At 42.1% G+C, this 13,807-nt stretch overlaps 1 protein-coding gene across 5 annotated transcripts in view; it reads left to right on the top strand.

Moving 5' to 3' along the window:
* The window catches only part of LOC112261015 (neurexin-2-like), a 935,354-nt gene that overhangs the window by 449,991 nt on the left and 471,556 nt on the right, over positions 1 to 13,807 (top strand). For 4 of the 5 annotated variants that reach the window (XM_042328453.1, XM_042328454.1, XM_042328455.1 and 1 more), the window contains exon 7: positions 2,938 to 2,961. The exons of the other annotated variant lie outside the window; for it this stretch is intronic. In XM_042328453.1, the coding sequence (XP_042184387.1) occupies positions 2,938 to 2,961 (24 nt within the window). The remainder of the gene's footprint in view (positions 1 to 2,937; positions 2,962 to 13,807) is intronic. 5 annotated transcript variants of the gene reach the window in all.

Genomic DNA, 13,807 nt, shown 5'->3' with positions numbered 1-13,807 from the left:
TTTCTCTCTCTCTCTCTCTCTCTCTCTCTCTCTCTCTCTCTCTCTCTCTCTCTCTCTCTCTCTCTCTCTCTCTCTCTCTCTCTCTCTCTCTCTCTCTCTCTCTCTCTCTCTCTCTCTCTCTCTCTCTCTCTCTCTATTCCTTTGGATCTCTGCTATCTTTCATTTCTCTCTGTCTTTCTCCCCCTCACTCTACAGGTTCATAAAAGTTTAAGCGATCTCCGATGGTTTCAGGAGCTGGTATATTGAGCTATACCTCTTTCTTCCCTCTGACTTTCCTTGCCCGTCTTCGCTTGAATTATTTAACATGCGGTCACGCTATGACTCCCTGATAAAATAAAGGTTAAATAGAAATAAAAATGACATAGTTAGAAGAGAAAGGAGGAGTGTAGGCCTGGAATGTTGGTCGAAGATCTCTATACCTACTCTTCTTGGTCAATTCAGGGTGTTAATGTGTCTTCTCTTTCTCCAAAACGTTGACGAAGGGATGACCTCAGTCTGACTTCTCTCCATACTTTGCTTCCTCCCTCTTTTTATGTCCATTTAAAGATCGTCAGCAGTCTGAGGAGATACATTTTCCACATGCATTCCGCAATTTTTCCCTGAATGTAAGAACATCTTAAAGATCTGAGATCAGTTCAGGATTCAGACATCAAACACGGGGGGATCTGAAACACCCCAAACGTAATATTTAATCACGCTTCTCACAAATTCACATAATTGCTATCTGTCCGTTAGACAAAGACACACAGTTATTGTCACCTTCATAGACCGTCATTTGTCTTATTTAATAAACCATTGTTTTGCATCCCCAGTCCCTTTCAATCCCTATTTTGAGTTTGATGTATCTGTGTCTGTGTTTTGTTACAATTAGAGACACAAGCACAGTGTGGGTCTTTGATCAGGCAGAGGCATACATATGCAAATTTCACACCCACTGTTGGAACTTATTTACCTAATTAATGGATGAACATAAATCATTAGCGGTAGAGCGGGGGTGCTTGAAACTGCTTACCCGGATCTGGTGACCCGGATCAAACAGTGAGCGGCCATCTTCTTTTTCTGACTAGTTCAGATGTGTGGCTGCCACTCTTATTCACTCCCACTCATAAACACACAAAGTAAAACCCTTTGGGCACGTACAGAAACAGCTACAACCCACTGGGCACAGACGTCATTTCAATGTCTAGGTTCAATTTGCATTTGGTTGAGTTGTCAACTAACATGAATTCAAAAAGATATTCACCATGTCATTGGTGTCAAAAATTCAGAAATTCCCATACGACTTTTTGCAAATCGGATCAGTTTTCCACGTTGATTCAACGTCATCACATTGCTTTTTTGTTGTTGATATGACGTGGAAACAACATTGATTCAACCAATTTTTGCCCAGTGGGAAGGCTCTGTACTGCATTTTTGCACATAAGCACAAATGTACACACTCACGCAAGCATGCGCACACACACACACACACACACACACACACACACACACACACACACACACACACACACACACACACACACACACACACACACACACACACACACACACACACACACACACACACACACACACACACACACTGGTATATAATTGATCTATCTTTACCGTCTGGCACAACATTGTGAGATATGAACATACCAAGTCAGAGAGAAGTACAGTGATCTATTTAAAAGCTATACATTCTCCTCTAGTTGGGAATTAAGGTTAAAATGACATCAGGCTTCATACAGGCATCACATGACAACTTGCAAATTCAACATTGGTGCATACAGTATTTTCATTGTCATCATTCACAGTGAATTGTGAGGAAAAGCCAGTCTACTGTTTGTCATCAAGTGCATATAAATAGTCGACTTCTAACACAGTGTCCATTTTGTGTTTGTTTCTCTCCCTAGGGGCAGAGGATATGGGTTATTGCGTGTTTTGGAAGTGAACTCGAATAACTGTATATCTCTCACTTTCAGGACACAGACACAATGATACTCAACGCATCGTGTCATTTTTGTTTTGTTTTTCTTATATACCCCATTGAAATTGAATATCCTTAACTTTCTGATTATCATCGTCAATGCTGCTGTCCTTGTTCTCTTAGCTATTTTAACTATTGTGATAATTGTGATCATTTACCTTTTGATATGTTTTTTCTGTTTCTGGCTTCTCCATACTCCCTGAACTGGCTCTTGCACAAGATATTTAAGAAAAGCAACCTGAGAAAATGTTTGCTTGGGAAAATATAACCTGCCAACCATTCGGAATATGATTGGCCACACCCCCTGCAATGGAACACCGATTCTAAGGAGCTTGTCCCTCCTACCAGCCACACCCACAGCCAAGACTAGCAGAAGTGGTTACTACTAATACTGAACTGCTTTTCCTTCATTCCCTTCCCCACTCAGAAACAAGCCCAACCCCCCAATCTGCCCCCAACCCCTCTATGTGAAAATTAATTTGCTAACTCTTGTCTTTTTACTAACAAAAAGCTTAAGAATTCTCCAATTGACTATTTTCTTTTGTGATTTGGTTTTCCTTTACCTTTTAGTTTTTTTACAACTAACACTGTGTCATTCACGGAATGTGAGTCATCTGTTCTTTTTTTCTACTTAATGTGTGAACTTACGTACTAACAAATACAATGATATTGTTTTATCTCTTTTATTTTTGGACAACCCTTTAATACAACAACAAAAAAAGTTTCCAATTACTTTCTTTATTTCTTTTATTTGGATGATTTGTATCATCCAAATTTATTTCATTTTGGACATTTCAAGGATTGATTGGTTGGATTATTATCGCCTATATTCTCAAATTAATGAACCTGTTTTTGTTTCTCAAAAAGGCGAAATCTCCTTTATTTACCGTTGAAGTGTCCTTTATTGAGTTCACGGTTTGTCATTCTTTTTGTTTTTTTTCTCCTCCCCCTGTTTTCTCCTGAAGCACGCAGGCATTGGACACGCTATGGTAAACAAACTGCATTATATGGTAGATATCATTCTAATTGTCTTTACTTTGGTTTGCCCCGGGTTTCCGTTACCTCTTTCTATTCCGTTTGCTCTTACTGAAAATACAAAACTTCCATCGATTCCAAGGTAGCTGGGAAACGAAAAATCACCTCTATTTGTCTTTCTTTTACTTTATGTTCGTGACCACTTTTTACCATCCAAAACTCCTCCCTTCCTTCCAGAAATTGTACCTATCCAATGAAAGAGGTCTGTCCTAAAATGATTAATTTAACAACAATTTAGAAGAAAAATAATATTTACTTAGATTTTTTTTCCCCCCTTTTATTTGTTTCTTTTTTCCTCAAACACTATCCTCATGAAGAAATAGAGAATAATATTCCAAGAAAGATACAGTAGCAAGTTCTGAATTGACTATAACAAAATCTATCCAAAGAAGTTCCGATTTACTTTTTCCCCCTATCAATTTTCTTGCAACAAGCGAACTTGAAGTGAAAGTGCATAGTGGACTCTATTGACAGAGAAATACCCCTACTATTACAAACCCCCCAGTGGCAGGTATTTAAGAACTAGAGCCATTTGGATAGTATTCTACTATGTGTGAAACTAGATGACCTATGTCTTTAGTGTTAGAACGTTTGAATATTTGTCAATCCAGTAAGACAGAATACTATTCAACTATCTACGGGTTCTGTGGAGAATGCACAGCAGCGAATGAATATATCCAGAAGTACAGCCTGTAAAAAAACATTGATTCTGTCTTCATTTTACGAGCGCCAGCTGCAACAAGACACCCATTTTGATAGTTTGCCACAGGTGAGGCTCTATGTGCCAAGACCTGTGGTTCCCACTCAAACATGAATAGTTCAGGTCCGTATATACACCTCCTTATTTAGTGGGGGGAGGTCAGGCCCTAAAGCAGGGCCTCAAAATGAGGACCCGATCCCATTAGACCTATAGTGTGATTTATGACTGAGCTGGATCAGCTCTGAGCCCTTACCTAGACTCTCAACACCCAGCCTAATTAAATGCCATTGTCTCTGAATGGTAAATATTGTCCCCTTGTCCGCCACTAAAGCTTTATTGTGTAGAACCAGACTGCTCGGAGTCAGGCAACAAAGACAGCGTTGCTACTGGTTTGCTAAAGGAAATGGGGAAAGTGATTTATTTTTTTAGAAAGGGATAGAATGGACAAAATGCGAAAGGAGAGTATTAGAGGCTGGTTGGCGTATGAATACTGATGTGGTTGTTTTGTTAGAAGACGTTTCGGTAATCCGTGCCAATTAAATAAATAAAAAATGCCCCAGAAGGATACAATTTTCATTGCTTTACATAAGCAATTTTGTTGAATTACAGCATTGCCATGCACTAGTGTAAATGACTCAATTAACACTACTTGTTTATTACCAAAAAAAAAACAGTTGAAGACTCTAGGGAAGATATTAAGATCTCATTTACAGTACATTATTTTCTTTCATGTATAACATTTGTGTAGACATCTTATATTTCAAATGTTTTTTTCATATTCAGTTTGTTAAGTGTGGAATATGTTAGAGTCAAGGACATTATACTAGTCAATAGTAAATTATTTCACAGATCTTCATATATTAGCACCCATAGTGGAACAGATGGTAAAAGAGATTCTGTACTGTTTGACCTTTCCGGGTAGCTGTAGTTGGTTAGTTTCTTACTTCCTGTCACTGGATTTGCACAAGTCAATAATAAACGTGGGTTCTGCTCTCCCCAGTATTGTTGCATGACATGTAGGGGGATATCTCTCGGAAAGTTTCAACTATGTCCGATCCACTGTCTCCATCACTAACACGACCTTGTAACCTCTGAGTTTTACTGGCCTCAACCCATGCATGTCAGAGTTGACCCCCCTTATCTTTTTTCTTTATTTTATTTGTTTTTATAAACCAATGACATTAAAGCATATATGTATATGCATATATATATCATGGCTCTTATATATATTCGTACATATATCAACCGTTCTAATATTATCTGTACGGCCACGTAACTCTAGCCACCCCTGTTATTTTCGTTATTTTTGTTTTCTTTTGATGAACTTTATTCTAATTGTATTACTTACTAAAACAAATAATACGACCTCACTCCTTACCTTGCTACAAACAACAACAAAAAAATAAGATAAAAGGAAAAAATAAGAGAGGGGGGAACGGCTTTTCATTTTCTAGGTGACTAGAAGAGTGTTGCCTACAGGAGGCTGTGTGAGCCATCCATCACAACTACACCTGAGTGGGAGTGGAAGCAAACCGCAAGGGGGAAAGCTAGCCTACGGAATAGCAAAACAAAGAACCAGCCTGAGACTATTGTTATTCCAGCCAGTTATGGGTTTCATAACTACTGTAAATTACTCAATCAATCAAACTCCAGTAGGTGTATGTTCAGAGTCACTTTGCCATTAGTGGCCATGTGTATTTATACCTGTTAGAGTAAGGGAAGGGATATGTCGGGTGTTTTCGTTAGCTACTGGCACATGCACACACATGAATTGAGATTGAAATCATGGGATTTTATATCGCTCTTAGATTGAACAAATTGAATGTTGCCTTTCTATTCACCGTTGACAGTGGAAGCTTTTCCCCCCTCACTTAGATTTTCCAGTTCTTTAAAACCCTCTCCATATTCTGTTGACGACATACATTTGTGATTGCTACATTGCGTTTGGTCCCTCATCGTACATGACCATTTTTTTCTTTGTTTGTTGAATCATGCACCCTGTTTGCATGCTGTTTTTTTTTTTCTTCTGGCTAGCGTCATAGACATCTGCATCCTAACCCGAAAGTTGACTTCGCTGCTCTAGCCCAGCACGTGCCAGTAAGCACGCATGTCTAGATGGGTGTTCTTTCCTTTGGCATTCTTATCCTAATGTCATCCTTAACCTCATTGCCTTTTCCTTTGCCATTTTGTCTGGTGTAGAAGTGGTGCCCTCTGCCATTCTTTCTTAGAGTTTCCCTTATCCCATTGCTGCCGCCTCTCAAAGTGTTTGATTTGGTTTGTTGTGGTTTTGGTTTGATTGTTGTGTCCCGTTGGTTCATGTTTGTTTTGTCTGATGGACTTCTCCTTTAATATTCCATGTTGTCACCCAGGCATTCAGTGCATGGCTCATGTCCACCTTATTAGCTTGGATGGAATCATTTTGTTTCTTCTCAACCAAAACAAGCCCTTGTCACAAAAATATCACGCATTCAGTCCGAAAATCTGATCTGGTTGGACAAATCAAATTGCAGAGGACTTTAAAGACTCCTCCTAATTCTTTTACTACTACTACTACTACTACTACTACTACTACTACTAAAACAATTTGTTACTAATACTACTGTATGAATCAAACCTTTGTTGTAACTGTACTAACAACCATTTTTGTGTCTGACTCTCCCTTACTTACTAAAGCACTAACCGTTCACCCTCCAACCCCACTCCTTAACTGCCCAACACACAACTAAAACTCCCCTCCATCCTTTACTGAGACTCAGGAATGGTCTCAAAATAGTTCCCCCTGCCTCTCCTCTGCCCCCGTGCGCTCCCTTCACGTCCAACCGGCCCTCATCCCTCCTCTCACTAACCCAGGGTTCATAGAGTAATTGAAGGCATCAGTTGGATGAGCCCTCGGAGCTAAAGGCTTCATGTTGATGGCTGAAGACTTCAGGATTAGGATCTTTCCCACTGAGTTCAGTCACTGCTAGTTGTCCAGTCCAGCTGCCAGTCACCTGTCAGGGGATCACTTGCTGAACAGACCCCCTCTCTCTGCTCAGACTGCCCACCCTCCTTCGAGCCGTCTAAGGGCGAGGGGTCATGGAACGTGTAGCTGTCGTGTGCGTTCGCAGACCAATGAAAAACCTTTTCTTTGGATGATGTATTTGAGAAGCATTTCATTTGCCCTGCATTTGACTAATAATGTGCTGTATGTGAAATGTGCATTCAACGCTGATAACTAACTTTGCTTGAAAAATTGTAAATGTGGACTTTATGATGTTTACCTCCTCAAACAGTTAAAACTCTTCTGAAGGTAAGTAGTAAGAAATGATTTGCTAAAAGACCTGCACTTCCATCAGGTAAGGGATTTACTGTCAAGGTAAGATTGTCAACTTGTCTGCATGCTAAACCAAAAACACATTTACAATGTTGTCCTCAGTGAAGGAACTGTTAAAAGTGGTTAGCTACCTGAAGTGGTTAGAAACGTGTGTTGCCCCACCACCAAACAGTTACAGTAGTGACTTCAGAAAAAGCTAGGCGTCAGAGCACTAAGGTGAAAGTAAAGGTGAACAAAACAACTCCCCGCTGCCTCTGAGAAAATAAAGTCACATGATTACTCACTTTAAACATGGGTGGCTCATAGAGCTCTATATCCATTTGATAATGGGTGTGCGTGTGTTTCCAGGAACATGAAGCTTGTGCACTCTATGGTTCCGACACCTTCCATACTGGGAATACAGAGGCTAAGCTGTCGGGACAAGAATGCTTTGGTACAGCCGCCCAGTCCCACTATCCAAGAGAGCATGCATGGCTTCACTTCCATGCACTTTCCTATGCACGTATGCAGTCCCCCTCTTGAATTTCCAGGATTTGTTCTGGACTAGTGTTACGTTCAGAAGCCAGCGCTACGCCAGACCATAGGAAATCAATGTAGGCAGTAGAAGAGCCACTTAGGGTGCTTCACCTGGTCTTCTCTCTGACACCGTGTGTGTGTGTGTGTCTGTGTGTGTGTGTGTGTGTGTGTGTGTGTGTGTGTGTGTGTGTGTGTGTGTGTGTGTCTGTGTCTGTGTGTGTGTGTGTGTGTGTGTGTGTGTGTGTGTGTGTGTGTGTGTGTGTGTGTGTGTGTGTCTGTGTCTGTGTCTGTGTCTGTGTGTGTGTGTGTGTGTGGTGTGTGTGTGTGTGTGCGCGTGCGCTTGCACACAATTGTGTGTTTGCAATAATGCATTTGTGTATGTTATAGCTCCTTGTCCAGGCAGGCCCCTGATGCTGTCATGATGAGAGGGTATCCAGTAGAAGGAGAACTCTCTGGCGGTGGTTTCGGTGTCACAGAGCCCAGCACGGTCAATGAGCCAGTGACACGCTCAGCCAAGCACACCACAGGCCGCGCTATTAGAGCACAACGCTGAACTGCACTCCAGAGGTCTCCCATAGCCAGCCAAACAACAGGGCTGTAAATGTAATATCCCGAAGTTGGAATAGACTAAGCTAGAGATCTGCAGTGTCGAGTTATCTCTTGGTTTACTAGTCCAGTAACTCACGGCATGTGGTTCACTGACCCATCTGGTCCAAATCAATGGGTGCTTTTTCCATACAGCCACGCCGTCTATCGCCAGAGAATGGGGTTAATGAAAAATAAATGAGGTGTTAGGCAGTATGCCTTTTCCTTTGTCTCTTCACTTGGCAACAGGATGAGGGTTTGAATGAGACTGTACGGTTTACCAATAGCAGGTCACGTTGTGACCTTGTGGCAGAGCCAATCCCTGCTCTGGCCCTATGAGTGTAAACAGCTCCTATCAGAGCTTTAGCAGGGATGAGAGGGACACACACACCACACAGCAGAGATCACACCCTCCTAGCTCCAGTGCTTTGGAGGGATTTGAGTTGGCTGTGTCCTGTAATGAGGGTTAGGAATAGGAGCTTTCTCTCTCTCTTTCTCTGTCTCCCTGTTTGTGTGTGCATGCTTGCCAGAAAGGGGTTTGTACCCAATTCTCAGCTAGATAGTGGACTAAGATTAATGTAATCATCTACCTCTATGTAGCTTCCTACTCTCACTAAATGACTTTATTGCTGGGCTACAATATATGACAAAACTGATTATACCATAGTTTCATAAAATATAAGGATGTTTTTTGGACTCTCAATGTGATATAATGTACAGTAAGATATTGCTTTCTTGGAATAAATGTCACGTAAAACGGCAGGACATGGGGCTAATTGCCAGGTTTGAAACGGCGCTAACAAATGGATCGGACAGCACTTTGTCCACCGAAGAACAATGACCTCACATTAGGCCATTTCCATGCCCGTTTGGAATGCCACACAAGTCAGCGTGTCAATGCCCCGATCAAAAGACCCTGTGTATCAACAGAGCCAGGTGTTCAGTCTCCCTATTCGCTTTTCGACTCTCAGGCTAGATGCTTGCGAAGCTGGAGCCGCGTGCCTTGTTTTACAAGGGGAATTGCAATCGTGTAATGGGAATCAATTACACAGCGCTAAGTCTATTGTCGGACTAAATGGAACGGCGGGTTGTGGCGTTACTATAGTGTTATTGCGGAGGCTAAATATAGGGTATCCGGTTCCGAGGGGCACAGTTTAGTTTGGCATGAGAAGGAATGCGCTGTCAAAGCATTTTTTTTTTTTTACGTAAATAAAAGAGGCACAGAAATGACCCTGGTTCCAGTACATCCGTATGATGTAATTATCTCGAGGCTTGACGAGGTGATCCATTTCTCTCCATACGTGTTACTTTTGGTCCAGTGACAACCAGATGGAAGCTGTTACCAACAGCGGGTGACATTTTGCCGCATCCTCTGCAACCCAGGATCAAATCACAAATTCATAGCTGGATGACATATCTATCTGTCTTGTCAAGCTTGCCGGGTGGGAAGGCATTTGTCCCAGCCCAGCACGCACACACACATATTGTGCTGATCGTCAAATTTGACGGCAATGGCAGTTGAATAGTTAAGGGCATGTTGAAACAAAGGTTGAAACGAAGGTTGAAACAAAGGTTGAAACGAAGGTTGCCAACCACTGTCTTATATCATGCTCCATGCAGTAACGGCATAGTTGTGGATGTGTCCTGTTTATACCTGCTTACCCAGAGTCCTTCAGTCCTTTTTCTGCATGCCAACCAGTTTCATTTCTTTGACATTGTTAGGTAAAGAAATGCACTGGCTGAGCAGTTTAAAGGGAAAGCAGGCAATTTCCCCTTCGTCACAAAGCTCAGGATACTCCCTTTCATGATAACTCCTGGATCCATTTCCAATGTCTTCTGCTCTATAATCAGTCAACATAGAAGTTAACACAGTTTAAGATAACTTACACGGAACATTGCACCACCCCAAGAGGGTGTATAATTCACTTTGGCTAGTCTAATTTAGATGTACAATCGCAAAAGACGCAATAGCATTGCTTTTAGAAGGAAACGTCCTGTGTAAAAGCAAGTACGCCGTCAACTAAACGCAGTACCCTATGTGGGTGGGAGGATCAGAGTATATTTCCTTACTCGATTACCCTATAGCGACCCACTCCTTTCCGCCCATTTTAAGAATGCACAAAGTGCATATTCTGCTTTTACAAAAATCATTGGTAGAAGAGCAACGGATTCCAGCTTATGGGTGCAGCTCTGTGAAAACAGCTTCACTGATTCTGCATTGTCCTCAATGGACACTTTCTATGTTCCAGCATTAGGGAAGCTGGAACATACAGTATGTACTCACAGATGACAGAATGTTCCTTTTTAAAGAAGCTGGATTGTTTTATTCTTGTTTAAAACTTAAATATGATTCATCCGAAACAAGATTTTACATGAAGTACAACAAAGACTCCTATGATGACTTTCATTATTGGTAGCCAGCTCACAGTCTACCCTTTCAAAGATTGAAATCGTGTTTGCATGTGTGTTTTCATGTGAGGTATGTGTGTGTTGAGAAATTCAGAGAGAGAGAGAGTCAGAGAGAAGGATTGAGAGAGAAGGCTGGAGAGAGAAGGATTGAGAGCGTCAGAGAAGGAGTCAGATGGTCAGAGATTGAGATAGTGAGAGAGAAGGAGTCAGAGGGTCAGAGATTGAGAGAGGAGTCAGAGGGTCAGAGATTGAAATAGTGTGAGAGAGAAGGAAGTGAGAGAGAGGAGTCAGAGAGAGAGAGAGAGAGAGAGAGATAGAGAGGAGTCAGATTTTGAGATAGTGAGAGAGGAGTCAGAGAGAGAGAAGGAGACAGGAATTATGATAGTGAGAGAGAAGGAGTCAGAGGGTCAGAGATTAAGATAGTGAGAGAGAGGGTCAGAGAGAGAGAAGGAGACAGAGATTGAGATAGTGAGAGAGAGGGTCAGAGAGAGAGAAGGAGAAAGATATTGAGATAGTGAGAGAGAGGGTCAGAGAGAGAGAAGGAGAAAGAGATTGAGATAGTGAGAGAGAGGGTCAGAGAGAGAGAAGGAGACAGAGATTGAGATCAGAGGAGGGTGAGAGAGGGTCAGAGAGAGAGAGAACCAGTGGTGATTCCAGATTGTGATGGTGACAATGTTGAATGTTCCATCTCTTTTTAGGTCAGGCAAAGAGAGGGGCAAAGAGAGGGGCTGACTGCACTGTACGGGAAAGAGCTGTTTAGTTCCATAGGCAGCATTTCTTACAACACAATCCTTCCAAGTGTTTGAGTAATGTGTTGGAAATACAAGAACAAAAAAAAACAAGAGCAATTGTATTTGAAAGTTGGATTATTGATCAAATAAAACAAAAAAGCTTGAAGTCAAATGTGTTATACAGTTTAGGCAGACATTGCGGGGCTGTGGTTTCTCCAGTTTCCTCAGCCTACTGTCTGGTTCATGGGCATCTGAGGTAACTAGGGACTTTGAACCAGCGGCGAGCTGTGATGTTATCATCACCATTTAGTCTCAGGCTAGTGAAGGATGACGCAACCACCAGCAACATCATTCCAGACAATACTATTCAGTGGGGCTGAAGACTGAGGCCATACCTAACTCACTAGAGTGCTGTAGCGTAGCACTCCCAATACCCTCTAGACATTCCCTAGACGTAATATCTGATTATTAGCCATGTTGCTAGTTTTGGTCATTGGACATTTGATTATTTAAGTCCATGGAAAGCTTAATATTCTTCAGACTTTGGCAAAAGCCAGATCACCTGATTCAAATCATTCTCTTTCGCCTGGACAAATGGAGATAACCAAATTTGAACAATTGCCAGCATAATAAGTGTAGGTAAATTGGCAGGAGGGTGACACTTAGTTGAATGGAGACTAGAGTGAAACTACTTATTGTTACTATTTCTTGCATTGATGTGTGTCAATGGGTGATCTGGGAGGCTCGGAAATACTCAAGGGCAGGCAGAACGGAGGGAGGTAGGGAGAGAAAGAGAGAGAGAGAGAGAGAGAGGTATGTGGCCCCCCAAAAAACAGTGCTAATCTCCCATTTCCCCTCTTTCAGCTGGAATCCTCACAGGTGGCTGGCAGCTGGCTGACACTCCCTCCATTAATGGCCCACTAATGATGTTAACTACTGGACCCAGTGCCAGGCTAGCGTAGCGCTGCACCGCTAACCACCACACAGCTAAACACACAAGGCCCACTGCCAACTGTGACTTAACTGCTGCAGTTGGTGTCTTATTCTGTCACTGAAAGGGGTTCAAGTAGAGTTCCGTGGATTGCCCCCGATTTGATGGACTCTAGCCGCCAAGAAGAGGTTGTGTTATGAGAACCACAAAGCAATGGATCCCCGGTTTTGATTAGCGTGTGTTGCGATCACTTGTACTTGGAGTCACTTGGGCCAGCCGTGGCTGCTTCTCGAAAGACCTTAGAGTCGCTAGATGCGATAACGTTGACCTTCCTCCCTCCCCCTTCGGTCTCTCCCCCCACCCCCCACAGGACCCCTCCCCCTCCAGAGAAGTGGCCCTCAGGCAAACATATCGACAGCCCCCCAGGATGACCAGGGATGTGCCCACCTCCGCCTCCACCACCACCTCTTCCACGTCTCCTATAAGCACAACCTAAACTGGCCTCTATCTATTTTCCTCAAGTAGTGACAGCAGACATAAAAATGGGTTGCCCTGTTTTGAGGGAAGTACGTCAAAAAACGAAAACAGTCACACACACACACGCACACACAAAAAAGGAATAGCAGAGTGCTTAGCTGGGGACGAGACCTTTGGAGTGCAGTTGTTGTCAGGGTTGTTTTCAGGACCTCAAAAGACCAAGGTACCATGGTTACGGCACTGTTTTCACTTTTGACTCAGGCATATTTGTATAGGTCTTTTATGAGGTCTTGCTGAAATTAGAAAAGGTGAATGTTCATAGAGTTTTAGCTTTGTTGGTATTCACAGTTTGGTACTCAACTAGTCTGTTGTTGACTGTGATTAGGGAATCTTTTTTATTATAAAGCAGTCAATCGTCAGTTGCCGAGGTTGATTCATGTATACGAAGCAGTTTCAAGTATTTGACAGGTGAATGAATCAATGCTGAAGAAATCTTTTGACCAACAATGTTCTACAGAACACAATGTACTGTGAGTTGGTAGAAAATGGAGAACGTTTGTAACTATCAAAAGAACAGATTTCAATAGAAAATCAAAATACAGGTACAGTATTAAGAGAAAATAATTGCCTGTTTTCTACCCCCTCCAAACAGCCCAAATATCACTAGATTGGATATTAGTAAGGCCCACACTACCCATATAGCGAATATGAACTATTTGCACTGTGGAATGTAATGTTATTCACAGTAACCCAGAGCATGGTTGTTGGTTTGTGTGTGGTACAGTGTGTGGGCCAACAGATGCCATATTAAAGATTGGAGAGGATCGTAGCGACCCTAGCCAGGACTATTAGTATAATTACAATATAAATTGGTGTTGGACTGTAAAATCCAATCCAAATGAAGTCACTTGGCAAGACACTGCTCTGTTTCCATACAATCCACGGGCAAACACTGTCACAATGTTCTCTGATCACAAAACGGAAATGATCAGGGAAGACTTTGATCCTCAACATTACTCCCGCCTCGATGGTTAGATTAAAACTCAATTATAAACAGCACATCTAATATACCCCTGGTACACAAAACATTAGCAAAAATGACAGACTGACCAGGTGAACCCAAGTGAAAACTATGATC

Source organism: Oncorhynchus tshawytscha, linkage group LG10, assembly GCF_018296145.1.
Source record: "Oncorhynchus tshawytscha isolate Ot180627B linkage group LG10, Otsh_v2.0, whole genome shotgun sequence".
NCBI lineage: Eukaryota > Metazoa > Chordata > Actinopteri > Salmoniformes > Salmonidae > Oncorhynchus > Oncorhynchus tshawytscha.
The sequence above is the reverse complement of the archived record's forward strand: the minus strand, read 5'-3'. Positions and strand labels throughout refer to the sequence as shown.